This window comes from Pithys albifrons, chromosome 8 (genome assembly GCF_047495875.1).
Source record: "Pithys albifrons albifrons isolate INPA30051 chromosome 8, PitAlb_v1, whole genome shotgun sequence".
NCBI lineage: Eukaryota > Metazoa > Chordata > Aves > Passeriformes > Thamnophilidae > Pithys > Pithys albifrons.
In genome coordinates this window covers 32539728-32562018 of record NC_092465.1, presented here as the reverse complement: position 1 = coordinate 32562018, position 22291 = coordinate 32539728, and the positions used below count along the sequence as shown (strand labels likewise).

Genomic DNA, 22291 nt, shown 5'->3' with positions numbered 1-22291 from the left:
TCATGGAGGCAGGTGTTCTTAGCCTCTTAGCCAGGTATCCTCAGCTTTGAGAGGTACCACTTATTGAAAGCTGTGATACACTTTCAGAATAAGTTGTCTGTGCAGATTCATTGAATAAAGAGAAAAACCACAATAAGCCAATAAGAAAATGGAGATTTCCAGAAGTGACTTAAGAAAACAATAAATTCTTACACGTTCTCCAACAGCTCCATCTCGTCCAGGAGTACCGTCATTACCAGCAGGTCCCTAGAGTTATGGATTAAGAATAGAGCTATCAATTAAGTCTGTAATCTTGCATTTCCAGAAGCAGAACTAAAAAGTTGTTCTCCAAGTCTACATTCAAGTCGAGGAGAATAACCACTAGTCTTTTTTGCATGTTACAAGGCTCTAATACTTACTTCCGGACCAGCTTCACCTACAGGTCCAGTGGCACCTGACTGGCCAATAGGTCCTGGTGGACCTTTATCACCAGGTGGCCCAGTGGGACCTTGTTTTCCTGGTGTACCCTAAAAGAGATGAAAAATATCATATCAAAATGTTAATCACAAAACAAAGAAAGCACAAAAAGACTGGTGCCTCCAAAAGTACATTAATCCAGTCTGAAGTAGCATCTACATTTTTAAATTTAAAAAATTGGTAATAAAATATTCCTATAGGTTTTTAATACATATTTAATATACTTTGTATTTTGAGAAGTTTAATTGAGTTAGTTAATTTTCAATGGGCTTTTTTAGACTAGAAAATGCACTTAAAATTAGTCTATATAGTAGCAATTCTCTAAAGCACACACTCCCTTGATAAATCAATACCTCCAATCTGCAACAGGTAAGGTCTTTTAGATTCCAAAAAAATATAATGCAGTTTGAAATAAGTAGCATTGGTTTTTTCTCTGTTTGAACAACAACAAATCTTCTTAGCCTGAAATCATTTCTGGTCAACCTCGGCTATAAATTGACTTTATGGATCCAGTGGCAATGGCAGATCCTCCATACCAACTCTTTTACTGAGAGTCTATTGAATGTCTTGAATTCCTAGATCATTAGGCTTTCCAATAAATATTTATATATGCTACATAAAAGCAAAGAGAGCACAAAGGGTAATTTGAAGACTGTAGTTCACTATTTATAAAATAGTGGTTACAGAGTATCTACTCACATTCAAGTGACCTTTGGGCATCCAAATGAAGAGTTTGGGGTTGTTTCCTTCAAGAATTTAGTTTTAAGTCAAATAGGAACACTTTAGATAGTGTTCCTAATGCTATTATCCACTCATTCTTAACTCAGGTTCAGACCTTCCTCTATGACAGAAACAAACCTTGCTCCTCATGTATTTACATGAGATTTAGTTACTTCCTATTCTCTCTATATTCACTCCTGCAATTGGAGTTTTCCATCTTTCTCCTTGTGCTATGGGGCACTACCCTCAGAAAGCCACGAAGAGAATGCCCAGGCTGGTGGCAATATTGCCCTGGTCATTACTTACTGCAGGACCTGGCAGCCCTGGCATGCCTCTCTCCCCTCGCTGTCCTGGCATACCAACAATTCCTCTTTGACCAGTGGTTCCTGCTGGACCCGGGGGGCCATCCGGGCCCTGAAATCCACAAAGGAGAAAAGCACATCACTATCATGTCAGCAGCAATAAGTAACAATGAGTCTGAGCCCAGAGCTGGCCCGGGGAGAATGAGAACCAGGCAAAGGACATACCGGCTGCCCGTCATCGCCAGGGTCACCCTTGTCCCCAGGACCCCCTGGAGGCCCCGTTGGCCCTCGGTCTCCAATACGGCCATGAGAACCAGGATCACCACGAAGACCTGGGGGACCTTCTTTTCCTGGCTCACCAATAGGCCCAGCAGGTCCTGGGGCCCCCTAAGAAGATTAAAACACTTCGTTACATTGGACAGTTTTCTGATCAGGATAATAAAATTCTAAGGACCATGAGGTTTCTTACTATAAATATGCATAATCTGAGAAATGACAAAACTGTGAATGAGCTAAAAGCGATTATCATCCCTTTTATGATTAAATAAATAATTTTCAATTCCAAACTCCCTCCTTTAAAACACATTTTGGATGTTCCTCTCTTTTTCCTTTTTTTTCTTTACAGCTCAGGTGTACAACCACTGCTAGAAAACTTTTGCTCATTTTTTCCACTATCATCAAGCTAAAGTCCATATCCAAACTTTTCATTCACGTGGTACAAATTGGTGTTTTAGCAGACCTTTGTTCATTCCTCAAGTACTTTAAAAAGACTTCCCAGGTATATTAATTCTTCCATAAACTTTTGAGAAACTTACAATGACTGCAAGTTATTTTTCATATCTAAACATCAAAAGACATAATCAAGCATGACAGTTCTCTGTGTGGAGTTCAATCCTCCACTTGTTGATCGACAGCTAATTTTTTCTTTTTTAATAGTGTTTCTGAAATTTTTGAACATAAGATATTTTGTAGGTTTCATTATGTTTTGTTTTGAATTTATTTTAATGGATCTTACAAGCAACTCCACCAATTCGATAGCCCAGCAGGGGCTCTTTGTTTTCCAAAAACTCTCCTAAATTCAGTCACCACTGAAGGGACAAAAAACTAAAAAGCAGAGGAACATATAGGTTGGATTTTTGTTCCTGTAAACAGTTAAGTGATTAGAGCAGTTTCAAAAGCTCAAAGTCTACTCAACTCAGTGACAAGCCCTGCACCCATTGGACACTAGCACTGGATCAAGCCAAAGACTACTGAGTTTCCCTTAATTTAAACATGCAGTCACAGAAGGCAGTGCTGACAAGCTGTTGTTTCTGTAGCTTTAAGCCACAAACAATGCTTCACCTTTCCTGCTTTATTTACTCAGATTCATGATGACCAGTTTAAAAACACACCCCATAGGAATATAACAATTGACTTACAGCAGGTCCTGGAGGCCCAACTCTTCCAGCAGAACCTGGGAATCCAGTAGCACCCTAAAAAACATTTTAATACCACCTTAACTGAAAGAAGTACAGCACTGGTTACATGAAATGTCCTGAGCAGAATGAGTGAGCAAACATTGTAATTACAGGCTGTGAAAAAACAAGCTGAGATGAGGAATAAAACACACATAACATAAAATTTCAGTATTGCGTTATCTACAATCAGGTCACAACAAACAAAATCTACTTACAGGAGGACCCTGGGTTCCTCTACCACCTTTCAGACCAGGAACACCTGGAGGACCCTAAGAAGAAAGGAGAATGAGAGGGGTGGTAGTGAACACACAGAACTTTTTAAATGAGCAAGATCGGCCCATGCCATTGTTTCTGTGATGATATTCATACTTACTGGTGGACCATGAGACCCAGAAAGACCCTGTGGTCCTGGAGAACCAGCATCTCCTTTCTGTCCAGGTTCTCCAGGTTCACCTTTCACACCTGGCTGACCATCAGGACCCTATAAGAAATAATATTTAGAAGAGATGTCAGGTCAGACAATACCAAATCTTTCGAGGGTAATGAAGAAATTTTGTAGGGAATTTCTAGAAGGCAAAAAATAACAGGGGAACAAATCAGTCTAGAAAACACTGCTTTTACTTCAGATCAAGTAGTTATAACAGTATATCACAGTCTTTGCAAGATCCTACATGAAATTTTCTGAACATGCTGTGAAGTCAGTATTGCCATTTTAAATATATTTCTTCTCTCTCTCACATTTTTCTTTTCCTTAGATTTTCTATTTTCCTCAGCAGCTACTACATAACTAAACTCAAAAGGGACTGAAAAAACATTATCTTTTCTAGGCTTCTTTCTTTTTCCCACCAAGGAAAGCAGGTGCCTGACTCTTTGTGCAAGGTCTGAAACAGGATATTTAGGCTGTGGGAAAGTTTAGATTATTCCCTTCCATCTGGTCCATCAACTCATTCCAGCCTTCACTACTCATGGTGCAAAACTTTGCTACCTTCCGTAGATGACACTTTTTAGCTTGCCTCATTTTAATCTCAATGGAGCAACATAGCCTATTAATGAAAATATGGAATCTGATGAGCAATTACATAATCTTATAAAGTCAACCACTTTTCAACTGTCTAGGACATTTATTGGCCCTTTTCTTCACTTGATATGCTAATGGAAAAAAGAAACAGCTCTTTTTCATGCAAAAATGTGTCTCATGTTCCAGAGCACTGCAATATTATTCATAAGGAAGGAAACGAAGTGTGTCAAAGCCTGAGTAAAGGAAATTCATTAGTGTTCCAAAACACATACCGGAGGGCCAGCAAAACCAACAGCGCCAGTTGGGCCATTTTCTCCTCGGGAACCCTGGTCAAAAAAATTAGAGTAATTGTATTTAATGACAGGATAATTTACAGTTAAATATATAAGAAAGGATACTATGTACTGTCATGTGTGATTACACTTTTGCTCTATTAATCAGAATTAAATGATATTTTAATCATAAAAGAAAGGTTGTTAACTATGACGTTAAAATCTGCCATGTGTTGAAGACTATATGTAGCTTTCAGAATTTAGACATGGAAGGCATGAGCAAGCACTAAACAGCAGAAGAAATTCTGCTCACAACCCACCCCTTCCAGAGAGAGCATGATTAGCCAAGGAGTATGTACTTCATGAAACCCACCACTCCAACCACACTGGGGGTAGAGTTCAAAGCTGTACTCTTCTGCAAGGTCAGAATAGGCTGTGAGCTGTTTCAGCTGAGCTTTCCACACAACATTTGTTTGGAAAAGAAGTAGCTGCAGTCTGCCAACTCCAGCACTCCCTAGAGTTTTAGAAGCTATTCCAATTTATACTGGAAATAAGACTGTCCTGATTTATGACAGGGGCATAATCAATTTCAAGCAGTATGAAGAATCTAGAAGGGCTGAGCCTCTAATTCCTTAATTGAAGTCAACACTTAAAATACTCAAAATCACCAATAGACGGAAGATGACAAGTTACATAACTAGATGAACTAAGAATTACCTCTGCACTTTGTCCACCTAAATATTTTTATATGTACAGTGATATCTGGAATGGGCATGCGTTTAGAAACATTTAAACAATTAAAAGTGGTGGCATACTTTCAGGAGTGATGTAAGTGAGGGTAACTCTGTAAAGTTTACCCTAAAACAAGTATAGGAGAGAGGATCAGAATCTGGTAATAGTTTTGCAAGTGCTCAGCTACAAGTCAGAACTACAGATTTGGCTGCAAAGAAAGGGAAAGAAAAAGAGGAAAATATATCAGCAAATGAGAAAAATGCCTGGAGTCTGGATGAGTGTTAGATATTAACTAATGCCAGGCAAAACAAAGCATGTTTACTCACAGGGTTTCCACGAGAGCCAGGAGGACCAACTAGACCTCGAGGACCTGGTTCACCCTTCAAATAAAATTAAAGGTTATTATTTTCCAAGGAACTTATTTGTTGAGTAGCAAAAGTGCTAATAAAGTCTGGTAATATTAAGAAGCTTCAGTAGGGAATGGAATAAAACTCTGTTTACCTTTTCACCAGTGGGACCTGCTGGACCCATTGGGCCTATTGGACCAGGGAGACCCTTTTGAACAAATTAAGATGAAAGGAAGTTAGAGAAATAATGCTCCAAAGTAGTTAGTTCAAAATTTCTCACGTTGCTATTCCCATATGCTTTTTCATTCATTTGAATTCTTTATCTCTGAAACTTGTTTTGACTCCTTTATCTAAAATTGATTTGAATTTCCTCTCCCAATGACCAAAGTCCCTACAAAAGACCTTCTTTCCTTCATTCTCTATTTCTTCTCTAACTTCAGCTTCTCCTTTATGCAGGGGGCATGAATAAGCCCAAAGATTTTTTTTAAAAAGGCTCCAGCTTTATTTTGCTGTCTCAAGAGGAAATTATGTACTTTTCCCCACTTGCACAGAAGCTCCTTCTTTTCTGCTAGTATTCAACCATTTAATTTTAAAGTGTCCTTTCTTACTTCTGAAAACTTATTTATGTCTTGCAAGCTCCTCAAAAATATCCGTTCTCTCTTTATAAGGCAAATAGGTTGCAAATTCTCCATCCAAAACTTCCAAGTCCACATTGTAATCACACAGCAGTAATGATATTACCTTCTTGAATATTGAACTATGCCCATTATAATTATCTTACTTTAGAAGCACCACAAACTTGCACCAAGTTTGTCTTGAAATAAGGCCCTTCACACAAAAAAAATTGCACTGAATTTAGTTAAAATGGGTTTGCACAACCCAAGAGTCTCAGATATAGGCAATTCATACTAAAAGTAACTAAAAGAACTTCTGGGAAGAAAATATGGTCAGTACCCACAAGGAAAACCCAGTGCACTTGGGATTATTGGATAGCTGGTCTACGCAGCAGAGCATGTGCAATGTGTCTTGAACATGTCTTGAGCAGACTAGACATGTTATTTATGCACATGAGATTCAAAGCTTTCCAGAAGTGCTGGCAACTCTCTGCCATACGGGGAAGAACATTGACAGTGATTTTCACCTGTGAAACTCAGGACTGACTGTGGGCTACTCAATACTCTTGCCTTAGTCCAAGAGTGAGAGCTGGAAGTTCTGATTTTTGCATATTGATCTCTGCCTGTTCCCTTCATATTTTTTACTATAGTCAACTTAGCCAAATCCCAAATCAACTGGAAATCCTTTCTATTGACATCTAATTCCTGTTATTGATGATACCAAACAGGGAGCTGGAACACAGATGTTCCAAAACACTGTGCAGTCTTGGAGGCTGGAGTAATGACAATGACTATAAACCCATGATATCACCAAGCTGAGTGATGTTCAACTCCATGAGCTGAGAAGCCCAGCACAACAAACAATGCAATGTGTGAAGAGTAGGTCTAAAAGGAGAGTGGCAGATTTACTTACTCTTGCCCCGTCATTGCCAGCTGTACCTTCAGCACCTTTCTCCCCTACGCCGCCCTATGGAAAACACCCAGAAAGTCTAAGTTATGACACTGAATGCTGAATAGTTCATATCCTGCAATAATTGAAGTGTTAAGAGGTAGGTGACTGTAGTCAGGAGAACAGAAACAATCAGGCTTACTCTGTCGCCCTTGGGGCCGGGTGTGCCAGCGATCCCTCTTTCTCCAGGCATGCCCTGAAGACCCGGCGGGCCCGGATCTCCAGGTGTCCCACTAGGGCCTGGGCTCCCCTGGAGGAGAGAAAGAACAACTTGTTGCCCATTCAACTGACAAGTATCTTTGTCAATTGGCTGTAGAATATGCTGTGCCTGTGCTGAAGTCTCTGGGGTACAATTTTAGGTAATAACTTCATCTGAAATTTGGACTTTATTCACATCCAAATACTTTTCTTTTCCCATTGTGTTACTCAGGAAATTCAATTGTAACACCATAGTCCTTCCAAAGTATTTATTCAGTGCATATTGGGGATGAAAACCAGCAAAAAAAGAAGCTTGAGCATCTTTATGCCTTGACCTTGATGCCACATAGGTTTAGTACACAATATAGGTACAGGTAGAAGTTTCCAGGGACAGAGACTCTTTATTTATATTTTGTTTCTCATAGTTCATGCCTATTAAATTACTAGAGGCACTCCCTACTTGGGGTGATCTTCCTAGGCCTAATCACATCAATAGCAGATGAAAGACAGGCAAGCAGCTTTCAGTATTTTCTTTTAAATGTTCAGCCCTGCCAAGTGTTTTTTTATAAGGTGACATGGCTCTTAAAACATTGCTAGAACATTTGCTGCAGTTCAGAAATGGCTCTGTCCAGCTTTACTGAGATTTCTCAACATTTAAGTATGTTGCAAGTTATTCATATTTTTATATCTGGAATAACTTGTGTGTCCTCCTGAAACCCTTATATGAAGAAGGTGTCTTTCATATTTATACTTTAAAAAGCTCTCTCTTTTATGTTTACGCAAATCAGCAGAATTATACATGGCATCACTCTAGCAGTGCAAATCTCCATTCAGTTTACCTTTGGACCATCAGGACCATGACCTCCAGCCATACCCTTTTCACCCTGGAGTCCTGATGCACCTGGTTCTCCCCTTTCCCCTGGATTGCCACGTTCTCCCTACAAAATAGAAAATTATTACTTATGCAGAAGTCAGGGGACAGTTTTGGTAGAGAAAATGCTAAATACACCATAAGTGTAGAACTGCAGAGCCTGTGAACAAATTCTAGGAGAACTGACCAAATAAAAAGCAACTTTCTGCTTTTACTGTTACAGGTGGTGGAAATAGTATGTTGGTCAGCAAACTAAAAACTGTCAATGCACAGCTGTAAACCAGATCATTTAGCAGCTGATAGTCAACACCACTTCAGGAGCTACAAAACCACTAAAGGTGGTTGGTTTTACAGAAACTAACTTAAAACATATCTGTATTTATAAGCATTTTCTTGGTGGGAAAAAAGTCAAATATTCACTTTAGCTGTTACAGTCCATATTGTATATCAACCTTCAACTTCAGAAAACTATTGAAAGAACACACTTACCCTGGGGCCCAATGGACCAACAGCTCCAGGATCTCCAGGCACACCCTAAGCAGAACATAACTGAGCATTAGAATGAAATCATTATTCATAACCTTACAGTTATGGAAATCAGAGATAAACATTTTTATTTCCAAAATACTGTGCATGTAGATGCCTAGTTCTAAATATTATCTGCCAATGACAAGAGGTGATAGTTCAACTCAGTCCAAGCACATGGTCAGATTCTAGTAATTATTTTATCCAAAAGCAGTTCTTGGACAGCCTGCAGACTACATCAGTACATATTTTGAAATAGAGTGGGAAATTAAATTAAAAGGGAAAAAAAATGTAAAATTACTTTATGAAGTGAATTCTTTCTAATGTTATGTTACATATAAATTACCTGATCACCTGGCTTTCCTCCCTCACCTGGAGGACCCGGTGGCCCAGGCAAACCCTGTTAAAAAAGTAAATAAAATGTTCAAAAACGTGATAGAAAGTTGTGTAAATCCAGATTTAACTAAGACACCAAGGCTATGAATGTAGTAGCATACTCAGCACAAGAGTATACACTTAGAGACCCCCAAGGGAACCAGTTATATGAATACTGCACCAAAGTGTTCTCTCCGCTCTAGATGAGATGGTAGCCCTTCTTTAACATTTGCAGCACATGTACATGTCAGCCCTAAAAATAAAGTTCTCCGTAAAGAGAGATTGACTTAAATAATACTTCATTGTCAAAACAAGTATTTTCCTCCATATTTGGAACATCTTTGGAAAATCTCCAGATTAAAACTGAATAACAACTGTGTTTTTCACGAGATGCAGACGTGGTATATAAGCCTTTGCCAGTTCAGTTTAGTGTACAGTTGATAGGAAAGTTAAGTATCACTAACTTTTGTGAACATCCTTGCCTTAGTTCTGAAGTTGTTTTCTGTTATATATGACCTGATTGAATTTCTCCAATTTAAGTTGATAAAGACACAGCTGTTTATTTTTTAATAATTAATTAATTAATTAATTAATTAATACACATACCTGAAACCCTGTAGGACCTGGAGGGCCTTGTTCTCCTCTTTCTCCTGCCAAACCCTACATAAAAGAAAGTAATAAGCAAACAGTAGAAGAATATAGGCAGAATCCACAATTTTTCTTCTCTCTGAATATGTGTTTTCAACATTTTTACTTATTCCAGGCCAAGATATACCCCTATCTAAAAGACGTAATAAGAATGTCTATTATTTCTGTAAGATCCTTCCCCCACAAGTTCTGTGATCACAGAAAAGAATTCAGTCCTACTAAAACCAAGGAAGCTGCAAAAATGAACTATGAAAATTTTGCTGCTTGCACCATGTTTTGTTATGGTGAGTAAAAGGAATTAGACTACTTATATACACACACACACACACACACACACACACACACACATATATATATATATACACACATTTGATACAAAGCTTCCCATTTTTATAGGACAATCTATTCTTAAAATGTTCTTGAGATTTTTTGTTTAGAATCACCATCTGGCATGAAGACAGATAAAAACAGAAGCCAAGAGGGTAATGAATGGATGGAGTGACCGGCAGGCGGAGTGGTAAGAGCTGACTTACTGGTGGGCCAACAGGACCAGAAGGGCCAACTTCACCATCTTTACCAGGGGCTCCCTAAATTAAAATGACATAGGAAGAAATCTTGTAGAGTGAACTTATATAACAGAAGAGTATCATTTTCTGTAATCACTTCAAATAACAGCCACACTCACTCTCTGTCCTGGGACACCTGCATTGCCTGCTTCTCCAGGTTTTCCAGGATCACCCTAAATTGCAAAAATAAAAATGGCTATTTTTAGATAATTTTTTCATCCATTAAAATATATACAAATGTTTCAAGTCAAACGGGTGTTGGATCCAGGTGCCATACTCACACTACCACCCTTTGGCCCGGGGAGGCCCATGCTGCCTGGCTGACCTCTGATTCCTATTGAACCTGCTGGACCTGGACGTCCATCTTCCCCAGGAGCACCCTGCAGAGATAAAAGTATTTTACACATTGAATTGTTAGTATATTTATTCATATGCACTTATTAACCTCGAGAAAATGTTTGTGTATATAAAGAAAGTAACATTAACTTATCAGTCAAAACATCTTTAAAGCAGACATAGATTTAGCAGTACTGCTGAATTTAACCAAATACTATGCAATTACTACAAATGAATTATGATGTACTAGTATTTCATGGTGGCCTTAAAGAGACAACTAGAAAAATATATGACCATAAATGGTTAAAAAATGTTGCAGTAGCTGCTAAACAACAGATATTGGTACACAGACTAAACTAATGGAACATTATCTGCACTAATTTTGGAGTCAGGAACATAAAGTCAACAACTAAAGGAGTAGATGAGCCTTAAGAAATCAAGAACACGCATGTTAATAAAAGTATTTTCCATTATGTGAGAGCTTTGAATTGCTGTGGCATTAACTGAAAAGACTAATTTTGGTGTCACTTACCAAGGGTCCAAGTTTTCCTTCAGGACCTTGAACACCTGGATTTCCTGTCAAACCCTAGAAATGGGAATAACACATATAATTCTAGAACATTAAAGAGAAGTAAATAAATCCAAAAAACATGCTCAGTTAGTACAATACAAAATTCTCTGTATCAAAGATCGTCATCTTTGTCTTAACTTTACAGTCTCGTCCCTCTCTGTCTCTAATCTTGCCCTTTTCTGCTCCCCCTTTTCTTGCTTTTACACCTCTTGAGCTTCTCACAGGCTCATCTTTATTTCTGCCACTATTACTGTGATCTGTACCACATCTTCTTTTTCTGCTTCCCTTATCTGTTTTTCTGATATTCCAAATTGTCCTCAAATATTTTTCCTGAGAAAAGAAATCTCTAGATGACGTGCATCACCCAAATATTTAAGTTATCAATCATGAATTTAATGAAGGTTGGCCTTCAATCCATGTTATCTGTGGCAACTACGTGCCTCACAAGAACAATCCCTTCAGTTCCATTAGCTGTTCTCAGTCAGGGCTATTTCCCCTTCTCCAAAGAAAAAATCTGTGCTTCCCAACATCCGCAGGAAAAACAGACAGGTATTTTTGCTCTTAGCCCCACTGAAACTAGTCTGTCCTTGTATAACAGCTTCTTAATTCCCAAACACTCATTGTTGCCTTTAGAAAGTGCAGAGTGCCCCAGTTTATGGAGCCCTGCTGTGAGTCCCTTACCCTTGCCCCAGGAAGGCCGGGCTCGCCAGGACGTCCAGGATCTCCCTGACCTCCTTTAGGACCAGAAGATCCTGCTGGGCCACGCTCTCCTTGGGCACCCTAGAAAGACACCAGTGGGCTACTAGTTAACAGCTAGAGCAGTGATAGTAAAAGAACATTAAATAAAAATACTTCTACTAAGAACCTATTTTTGCAAACAGAGTTCGAAATCATCCAGACCACTACTATCATTACTGTTTTCACAATTTATTACTTAAAAGTTGTCTCTTCCTTAAAGGAAATATATGTAAGAATTTTAGAATCCCTTTGTTTTTACCAAGGAATTAAGAATTTACAGGAGCATTAGATAAATACCCATGTGAGTCACTTCCCTGGAAATGTTGGAGCAGTTAGGAAAGCCAAAGCTAGACAAGCCCATCTGTTTGAGGGACAAATCTAGAAAATTACTCCACACACAAAGAAAATGAAATTTACAGAGCCATATGTAAAGCAATATAGGACTAGAACAGGTCAATATCTTTTATCTATACACATTTCAGCATGAGGGAGCATTAAGCAAGCAAAGCTGAACATCACAGGAACTAAAAGTGACTTTTCCCAAAAAATTTTGATCTCAACCCACTTTTATCTTTTTTTTAATTCTTTTTGATTGTGCTTCCAGTGATTTTGAAGATCTGTCTATTTGCCCAGAAGCAGACATTTAAATGGAACAATTTCTTTTTATGTAGCTGTATGCATGAAAATTTAACAAATGACCCAATAAAAGATGGACACTTTAATTTCACTTACCTTTGGTCCAGGCAAGCCATCAGAACCTGGAAACCCACGGTTACCAGGAGCACCCTGGGAAAAGCAATAGATATGATTATCTTGACTTTTACATAACTTATTGCAAATGAAGGACCAGATTTACGGTTTATGAGGTTCAGTTCATTTCCTCACAATTTTCTTACTTCAGAACTTAAACCTGGGGGGTTTATTTTTGGTAAAAATATCAGTGGCTCATTCGTGCATGTGGAACTGCTCCTTCTATGTGAACAGTCTTGCTGGAAGCAAGATGATCATTTGTATAGTGTTAAGAAGAAGATCTGGAGCTTAGCTTGTCCTATCTCCATCATTTTTCTTACCATACCATCCTATGCACTGAATCTTTACATGAAAATAGCCAGTGTAAAAAAATTATTAAGCACAGTATTAAGTATTATTAGGGAAACAAAGTTTGACTATACCCACAATGAAGCTGTAAGAATATCCAAGGTTAGGTCGAGAGGTTTTTCAGCTTCGTAGTGCATATCTCAAGATATTATTCCTTTGGATTCCTTACCCTCTCTCCAACAGGACCTGGTGGACCTACTGACCCTGGATCACCTCGAGGACCTCTTTTCCCTTCTTCACCTATAGGACCAATGGGACCCTGGGAACCTTGTGGGCCCTAGTAAAAATAAAAGTCATTGTTAAGCTCACCATTTCTCTAGCATATTGAAACACAGTCTTCTAAACACCATAAAAATTTTTTCAAATAAAGGAGAAAAAAATAGTTAGGTTTTGAATCAATTAAAAAATGCAGCTTTTAAGCATCCACTTTTCTCTTTTACAGTGTTTATAAACTAATAAATTGTAATTCTGCAGTTGGGCTGTACAGTGCTTCTTATGATCACCCATAACAATTTGTATTTGGACAAGCTGCAAAGGATTCAAAATTCAGTGAGACTAGTAAAGAAGACAGTGGTAAGGAAACCATTACTTCACTTGTACATTTTTGTCACTTATTACATGATCATTTAACTAGTGAGAAAGAAAAACTAAAGATTGGTTGACAAGTCAAACTATGTAGAGTCAGTTTTCTCCCAAAAGTCACATGGTTATAGGATGGAATTAGCCATGACCTCAAGTAATCTTTCACAAATATTAACTGTGGGCTAAACAGCTAATGATTCCATAAATTTGTAAATATTTATATTATTTTAATGTCTAATTAAACTACATTTAATACATAAAAAACTACATAAGTACTAAATGTAAGTTTAAAATAAAATGGACTTTATTATGATTACCACACCAATCTGTGTGCTCTTAAATGTTCAGAATAATATGGATCCATTTTCTGTGAGATGGAGAAGCTACAAAATACTGTGTGCTACAGAAACCAATAGATGCACTAAATTGTTTCTCTGCCTCTGAGTCCTGTAAGGCCTACATTGATTTATAACATCCAAGCACCTACTTTGTCATTCATTGTTAGCACTCTTTACCAAGTTTCACTGTGCTTTCTCTTCAATAATAATTACTCTCCTGATTATGAGCATTAGAAATGTCTTTAAAAATGTAAGGATCTATTTGAAATATTCATGCAAGCCTTGTGATTGCTTTTCATCTTACAAAGCACATGCAGACTTACAGGTTCACCTTTGGGTCCTGCTTCTCCCTTGAAACCCGGGACACCAGGGTCTCCCTGAAAATTAAGACATGGCAAGGTTAAAAGTCTGCATAAATCACGTGATCAGTTTGTATTATCCTGTGAAACAGAGGAACATTTCCTAGTTTAGTTACTAGTTGTAGGCAATATAATAGGATGCCTAAAATAGTGTTTGTCTTTCCCCTTATTATACTTGTTTATTGTGACATTATGAAGAAAAAAACTTAACTAAATCTCTTTGTCTAAGGTTATAGAGACATTCTTCTTCCTTATACCTTTGAGAAAGCAGTAAGAGCATTTTGGACACACAGCAGACCCACAAGATCTGAGTGAGCATCCTCACAAGCATGCTATGAATTTATTAACAGGATCCCCTGCTAACTGCTGAGTTTGGTTTCCCAGAGTGCCACACTTGTCAGACATTGCAATTTCCACAGAGAAGGACACCATTACCGGCTGGCCTCGGATGCCAGGGGGCCCAGTGCTGCCCTGTGGGCCTGGGGAGCCGGGGGGACCTGACAAACCAGGGGGTCCTCCTGTGCCTGGAGATCCCTACAAAAAGAAAGGACAGCAAGCACCATAAGGACACACAATAAAAAGAAGGAAATAAAATAAATGAACTTACACAATTTCTTCAGCAGGAAATACAGTTACTTACAGTAGGGCCCTTTGCACCTGGGGAACCATCTGTGCCTTCAGTACCCTGAAGATAACATACCAATCATTAAAAATCATTTTAATGAGGAGAGCATCAATTACAAAAGCAGAAGATATTTTTTTATCCCCTTTACAAGACCAGACAATAAAGACTGTTAAATAAATACAGCAACATATGATCTACTTATGCAAATACTACAAGGGGTAATGAAGAATGCAAGTAAATGGGATTTTTAGTGTTGAAGATCTTATGTTTAAGCTTAAGTTTTTAAGTACTTCCAGGATTGAGACTGTATCAAGCTGTGTAAATTTCAGTTTTCCAACTTGTTGTAATTAAATAATGAAAAGTTATTATCTATAAAATAAGCACAGAACAAAGGAATAAGACCTTATTTTCCCGGGGTGGAGGGGAAAGGAAAGTAACTTGAGTAGAACTCAGTGTCTCAAATGGGGTACTAAAACCCCCATAAACAGGTAACATGCACAAGCTGAGCACTGAGGAGCTCAGTTTAATGGACTTACAGGAAGACCTTGTGATCCAGCTGGGCCCTGTGGACCTGTTTCACCTCTTTGTCCTTGAGGACCTTCAGGACCACGAGGACCTGTTGGACCTGCTTCACCCTAAGATTTCACACAACAAAACAACTGGAGATTATTTTGGTCTAAAAAGCAGCACTATAAAGTAACTAAGAAGGAATACTGAGTTTATAACCAAAAAACAATTCAAGTATTGAAATAGTTGATTATCCTTAAAATATTATTTTGCTTACCTAATTTTGCTTCTATTACTTGTATGTGAAAGCAGACTTTAAAAGTGTAAATAGGATTTTTCCTCAAAGTATAGAAGACAAAGAAACTTTCTATACAAAAGAAGCATTATCCAGGAGCCCAAATCAGATCAAGGGACAGACATCTCAGTATGTGTCTGTAATTTTACAAGATTATTTTTTACCTTCATTAACAACAAGGCTTAAGATTTAAATATAATAACACATCTAGGTTGGGGCAGGGGGGTGGGGGGGTGTTAACATTCCCCACCCCCCCCCCCCCCCAAGATGAACTCACTGTTTCAGCACTATATTAAATATAAAATCCCTGTAAGATTGGACTGGATGCTCTAAAAAAAATTCTTCCTAGCATCATCTTTGAATTTTATATAGGAAATTTGCCTCTTGGAATTGATGGCTGTTAATATCATGTCTTCATAAATGAAGTCCACATCTTTGGCTTTTGTGAGTTCAAAGCAGCTCTTCCAATTTGACATCATCTGATGATCAAACTTGAAGGGAGCTCCTCCTTTGCAAAAGCTGTAATTGATTCATCATGTAACATCTTCCCTAAACTTTTACTTAGGTAATATAGTGCTTACCATATCAAAACACTTTATGACATGCACTAAAAGGTCTATCATTTAACTATACACCCATCTTGTCTAGACTGCGCTTTTGCCAAGAAAGGTTGGATCAGATGATCCTTGGAGGTCCCCTTCCAACGTGCTGTTCTGATTCTATGATTATGTTAACACTCTTCTTAAGACTTGTTTCCAAAACAGTTTTATGAATCCTGCCAGCTTCACAACAACACAAAACATCTGCTGAACTTGGCTACCCCACTATTACAGAGTTTCTTCTTGTATAACATTTTCCTATCATGTTTTAGGAGTGTAAAGGAACAAAGAGGAGTAACTGGGTGGAGGGCAAGTATAAGAAGGATAATGAAGCTGTGTGAGTTCTCTTTTTTATGTTTGAAGACACCACCTCAAGATTAAGAAAAAGAAAACAGCACTTTCTTGAAAAGGAAGAGAGGGAAGTGCCACAAAGGCAGTGCTGCAGTCAGTGAAAGTTCTGCATTTCTGTCCAATCACATTGAGCCACAAAACGCAGTAATGATAATTTGTTCTATTGTGATAATTTGTTCTATTCTTCTATTGCAGCACACCTCTGTTGGGGTTCAGGCATTTGCCTTACCAGTCTAGATTATCTCAAAAAGGGTCCTTGCCAAAACTAGACGTTTCAGCACTAGAAGGTACTGCTTTCATACTGACTTAGACCAGTGCTCACAACCTCACTAGCAACAACACATTTTGTTATTCTTTTAATGAACTGGACAAGATTCCTGAGACACAGCATGACAGTGTTCTCATAATCCGGCCTTAACATAAGCAAAAGTGAAAGCAAAGTATCCTTAGGGTGGTGAATTGCAATTGCTTTATCTGGCTTTGGGTTTTTATCTTCTCTCTGAAGGTCTTGATTGATTTCACAGGGACACTTGGGGAATGTACACCTCAATCTGAACTCTGTGCAGTTAGTACACATTTTTAATTATGTGTTGTTATACATTTTAAAAATATACTTTCATTTTATTTTTTACCTTCATACCAGGAATACCAGGAAAACCTGGAGAACCAGTTATGCCAAGTGGGCCCTATAAGAGACAGACACACAAAGCTGTAATCTGGCAGTTTAAATGACACAGATTCTTTTCTAATCACTGGGTAAATGTGGTTCTAGGATTACATGTGGGGTTTTGTCATAAAACATTTGTTTATAATAAAACAAATATAATTATAAAAAACATTTTTAAGTGATACACACACATTTTATGGACCTGTAGTGCAGTAGTTCTTGATTCAGCTATTAGTGCCCAAATTGATACATACATAGTTAACAATTATGGGAATTAAAATTCCCAAATTCACAGATAAATTCCTTTGCAAGCTGTAGAATACAGATTTTGTATGAAAATTTCAAGGCTAGAGAGACAAAGATGTAGAGCAGAGACAATTTACTGCTTGGATTTTTGTTCAAAGATGGGCAGGTGTTTCTGGAAAAGGAAGTGGAGCAAAGGCTGAGTTCTGCCACACCATGAAACACAATGCTGTGCAGAGTTACACCTTCAGCTCCCCAGACCAGGTTTGGCTCTTCCCAAACTGATTTATATCTTGAGATAGTCAATGCTCCACCAAGGGCTGACAGTTTGAGCCACAGTATTGATGTAGCTACATTATTTCTGGCTCTAGAGCCAAGTTCTTGGTTTGTTGTGCTGCAGAGTAACAGAGTGACACCTCAGGGGACTGTGAGGATGTGATGTTTGGGCAGGGGTGCAAACAGCTGGGGCTGCATTACAGGGCAGGCTGTCCAAACTCACTAGAAAGCAAACTTCAAGTGTACACATTTGAATATAACTGTATGGTATGATGCAAACCTTGTTCTGCTGTACAGAAAGTCTGCCAAGAGCTTTAGAGTATATTTGTAAATATTTTCCATTTCCATAATGCCTCTTGGGCTGAACAAAACATTCAACAGAACTTTTGACTGTATTATAAAGCCTCTGGATGGCGGCACACAGTGGTTATAAATACTCACTACAGTGATGTTCCCAGATGATGCCTCTTACGTTTTCCTGATTTTCTGTCTTTTTGTAAAATATGATTCATACTGAGAAAAAATATTCTATGTAATAAAGCTTTCCTGACAAAATTAATCAGAACAATCTGTCCCACTTAGCATTAATTACAGACATTTCTGCCATGACCTTGCACTGGTTTTCTGCAGAACTGATACAACAACTCACAAAGTATATTTGTGAAACCCAATGTCCCAGTGTACTGGATCACAAACACGTGTCTGCCCAATCTCTCTCTTTTTGCAGGAAGAATTCCAGAGTTACAGTGTACCACTGCACTGACCCAAATAACAACACATTTCATTAACACTTCCTCCAATGAGAAATGTGCATTAAGGACCAGTATCTCCCTTGTGACACTTCATGGGACTTTCCAAAAATATTAGCCAACCAGTTACCATGTCCAGTGAAGCTGAGCTCATATTTTATTCCAAAGAAAAATTCGAAGCTTCATGTAAAATTTCCTAGCTTGGGACTCAGATTTTTTGAACTTGATAATTTGTATTCAATATTGAAAAAATCTTCATTGTTTGAAAGTTTCTTCAAGCAATTTACCCATCTTTCATGATACATGAAACAACAGAGTTTTGCAGCTTTTAGGAACTGACACTCATTTTTTTGAGCTTCTATTACAGCTAATTATGTCTTAATGAAGTTTTCAAATAATCTGTTCATTAAGATGACACAGTCAGTGGCATTTCCTCTGGATGAGAGGGGCTACACTCTGAAGGAAGATAATATGCAATTATAAACTGCTTTACATTACAGAGCAGATATTTAAGACACTTTCCTCCCTACAACATGAATTTAGTAAGAGCAGCAAAGCATCACCCCTCCCCAGAAAATGCTATAGTCCACTCCTCTGCAAATGAAAGCCTTCGGAGGATGTAAACTACAGAGTATAATTTCTCAGAGGACAGCACTGAAACTAAAATGAGTTGAACCAGATATCACTCACAGGTAACTAACTCCAGGTGCACTTTACCAGCAACTGCCAATATTTTTATTTTTATTTTTAGTGTCAAAATGCAAGTAGAAATATAGAGTGAAAAAACAGGTCATTGAGAAAGAAACTTACCATTGGCCCTGGTTTCCCAGGCATACCATGCTGGCCACGTCCACCCTAGATATGAAAAGAGAAAACAGAATATTTATAAGAACACTACCTGGGGTTTTTAAATTATTTGATTCTTGGCATTTGTAATAAAAGCCTATATATAATAAATTGATCAAAGAAATGCTACATTGCATGTTCCTCCAAACACTGTCATGGAAAACTTCTAGAAGAAACTGCTCCCTTTCTAGTTAAGGGATTTCTCTATTTTCAGAAAGGACAATATTTTGAGAGGGGCCCATTGCATGTGGCATGTAACAAAAATGGAGTATATAAAACTCCATATGGGGAGAAATTGCCAGAAAAGCAATACTTGACAGTGAATGGAAAAGCAACAAGATGAAACTTTCTCAAACATGATCTCATGTCAAGGCTAATCCCTCTTTTTGATGAAAATCAAGATGTTTTTTAAGAAGACAGCTTTATTATGTGGAATTAAATTACATGACTTCATCTAAATTGAAATCTGAATCGAAAGACTTCATCTAAGCTTTTATTTTAAACCTTTATCCAGTCAAAATCAATACATATTATTTCCAGTTCAGTAATTTTTGGTGAAAATAGCCCCTCATGAGAAATTCCAAAGAAACAAAACTTTTTCTGTGTCACAGATGAAAGTGTTGTAAGGATATTTGGCCTCAAGGGCAGCTCTGGTGTGGGAAGTTACTATACAGCTACTACTCTCCTTTTAAGACTGTTTTTAACTTTTAAAATTTATAGTAAAGATCTCACCCCATAACGCTACTCAGCCCTGATTTTCTTAGGCTGCAGCAGAACTCACTGCAAAAGTGACTAGCAAGTCAACTGAACAAACACTTTCAGGCTCAGGGATTTAAATTTTGGTAAAACAAGGGAAGAATTACAGGGATGGGGAAGGAAGATCCTACTTACAGGGGCACCCTGTGGTCCAATTCGACCTCTTTCCCCTGGCATTCCTCTGGGTCCCTTGAAGAGAGAGCAAAAAGTGCATTATTTAGGAGGCCATCAGGGCAAAATAATAAAAAGGGCAAGGCGTAGTTCACGTGACTTTTTTCCCCACAGTGAAGAGAACACTTGCCACCATTTGTTTTGGATATTTTTTCTTTGTTTTTATTTTTTTTTAAACATACTTGACTTTCCTGTGCTTCAAGTCAGTTTTGCACTGCATCACTCTCCAGTGATTTTCTGCTTGATCTTCTTTATTTTTAACATAGACATGATTAGGTTCACTGAGACTGTGAGCATGACAAGGACAGAGGATGGAAACAACAGTTACAGAACCAAGTTATTTTTTTGCACTCCTGCAGGTGTAGCTTGTCTTGTCCTACAGTAGGAAAGAAGTAGCAGCTCACATAAACCCTGATAGCCTCCCAGGATTCACCAGTGGCAATTCAATAAATAGTAATTTCTTTTTTTCTCTTCCAGCAGTATTTCCAGTCTTAAACACATTTGAATAAACTCTGCATATACTCACCAGTGACAATAAAGAAATTTCATTCACTACCTCTCATTCAAAAACTAGATTCCACTTCAGGGATATTACATTCTACATGACACAAGATAGTTCTTCCCAGAGAGATGTCATTATCTAATATCAGTCAGGTGCTTTACTTCCAGAAGCACTGCTGAGAGTCAATTTTTGGCATGTTACACTGCTCACCCCTATTCAGTTGTCCAAAACCATACCTGAATGAAAACTGCTCTGAGAAGAAGGTTCTCCATTTCACTTCCATGTCATGCATACTTGTCCTCACCATAATTTCCAAAACAATCTGTCCATGGTTTTCTTAGCTAGTTCATTTCTGACCTAAACTACTCCATTACTATCTCAGAGTAATGTAAGCCAGCTTTCCTCATATTGAAATCACTCCATATGAGGCATCAACATGTGAAAAAAGAAAAAACTAGTCCCCCTACACTTAGACAAGTAGCTAAACATTCACCATACCTACATTCAAGTTTCTGTTGAGCCTTCTGATTTATCATTATTACCTATGTCTGTGTATGGAGAAGAATAACAGCTTAGAGTGGACAAAATTACTGTTTGTTTAATAGAAAATGAAGCCTTAATTAAGAGAAAGTTCAGATCCATGATCTTAAATACAGATATCAAAACCTTGAAATTCATATTGGCAACAGTATTGACAATCACTTTGGTACTACCCAGTGCACATGACACTCACTAGAGGACCCGTTGCACCCATGGCACCAGTTGGTCCGGACTCTCCCTAGAAATGGAAATGAAATATCACAATTAGAGAAATGGGTGAAAGGAAAATGGACTCACATCTCATCCCTGTCCTCCGTGCTTATGTTGGAGCTCAGAGGCAGATTTGCACTCACCTGTGTGCATCCCCCATGGCAAGGGCACCCTTTCCCATGTTGATGGGAAGGGCCATATTTATGTGTTCTCAGTGAAGCAGATTGAACCTGTTCCAGCTACCTGCCCACACCACCTACTGCATTGTTTCTACCAAGGCTTCTGCTCTTGTTGCCTCCACAGAAAGTGGTGAGCAATCTTAGGAAAAAAAAATTCTGTACACAAATTCCCCTTTTAAGTATTAATCATACATTTACATTTAGATTTTGGAAGGTTCACTTTATTTACTATGTTTTTAATCTAAAGAAATAGTTCTGTCCCACATTCAGTTATCACCTAGGCCAGGCCAAAAAGATTTCAGCAACAGCAATAATGAATGTGGGAAAGCTTGAAAAAGTGTTCTGTTCTCTTTTAAAATAACTTTGACCTATCTTGAAAGAACTGACTCCAGCTGGTTATCCTGTGTTACCATTGCTTTGAGCTGAAGTTGTAAGGGTGCTGCAGTGACAGTGGGGGTCAAAAATTCCAACAGAATAAACTTGTTAGGTGAAAAATAGTCAACCTGATGAAATATATCCTCTCTCTCCACTCCAATGCCTGTTTCTTTTAAGTCAATCTCTAGACCAGTAATCTGAAAGAGTCAGGTTTTAGTTATGCATTGTTCCATTTTATAATGTTAAAAATGTTATAAAACTGTGTTTTCCTCTCTCAACTTGGCCACATAAAGTCAACAAGAATCATGAACTGTCCAAGTGGAAAACT

At 38.1% G+C, this 22291-nt stretch overlaps 1 protein-coding gene across 1 annotated transcript in view; it reads right to left on the bottom strand.

Annotated features, from left to right (window-relative positions):
• COL5A2 (collagen type V alpha 2 chain) overlaps positions 1 to 22291 on the bottom strand; it is a 103261-nt gene that overhangs the window by 10834 nt on the left and 70136 nt on the right. Inside the window, exons 15-45 of the mRNA XM_071561975.1 lie at positions 21393 to 21437; positions 20122 to 20175; positions 19195 to 19239; positions 17082 to 17135; positions 15234 to 15332; positions 14713 to 14757; positions 14508 to 14606; positions 14037 to 14090; positions 12963 to 13070; positions 12428 to 12481; positions 11639 to 11737; positions 10919 to 10972; positions 10332 to 10430; positions 10170 to 10223; positions 10018 to 10071; positions 9443 to 9496; positions 8808 to 8861; positions 8426 to 8470; positions 7905 to 8003; positions 7010 to 7117; positions 6832 to 6885; positions 5459 to 5512; positions 5284 to 5337; positions 4226 to 4279; positions 3309 to 3416; positions 3151 to 3204; positions 2897 to 2950; positions 1704 to 1865; positions 1483 to 1590; positions 399 to 506; positions 193 to 246 (exon numbers count right to left, since the gene is read on the bottom strand). Of these exons, the coding sequence (XP_071418076.1) occupies positions 193 to 246; positions 399 to 506; positions 1483 to 1590; positions 1704 to 1865; positions 2897 to 2950; positions 3151 to 3204; positions 3309 to 3416; positions 4226 to 4279; positions 5284 to 5337; positions 5459 to 5512; positions 6832 to 6885; positions 7010 to 7117; positions 7905 to 8003; positions 8426 to 8470; positions 8808 to 8861; positions 9443 to 9496; positions 10018 to 10071; positions 10170 to 10223; positions 10332 to 10430; positions 10919 to 10972; positions 11639 to 11737; positions 12428 to 12481; positions 12963 to 13070; positions 14037 to 14090; positions 14508 to 14606; positions 14713 to 14757; positions 15234 to 15332; positions 17082 to 17135; positions 19195 to 19239; positions 20122 to 20175; positions 21393 to 21437 (2241 nt within the window). The remainder of the gene's footprint in view (positions 1 to 192; positions 247 to 398; positions 507 to 1482; positions 1591 to 1703; positions 1866 to 2896; positions 2951 to 3150; positions 3205 to 3308; positions 3417 to 4225; positions 4280 to 5283; positions 5338 to 5458; positions 5513 to 6831; positions 6886 to 7009; positions 7118 to 7904; positions 8004 to 8425; positions 8471 to 8807; positions 8862 to 9442; positions 9497 to 10017; positions 10072 to 10169; positions 10224 to 10331; positions 10431 to 10918; positions 10973 to 11638; positions 11738 to 12427; positions 12482 to 12962; positions 13071 to 14036; positions 14091 to 14507; positions 14607 to 14712; positions 14758 to 15233; positions 15333 to 17081; positions 17136 to 19194; positions 19240 to 20121; positions 20176 to 21392; positions 21438 to 22291) is intronic.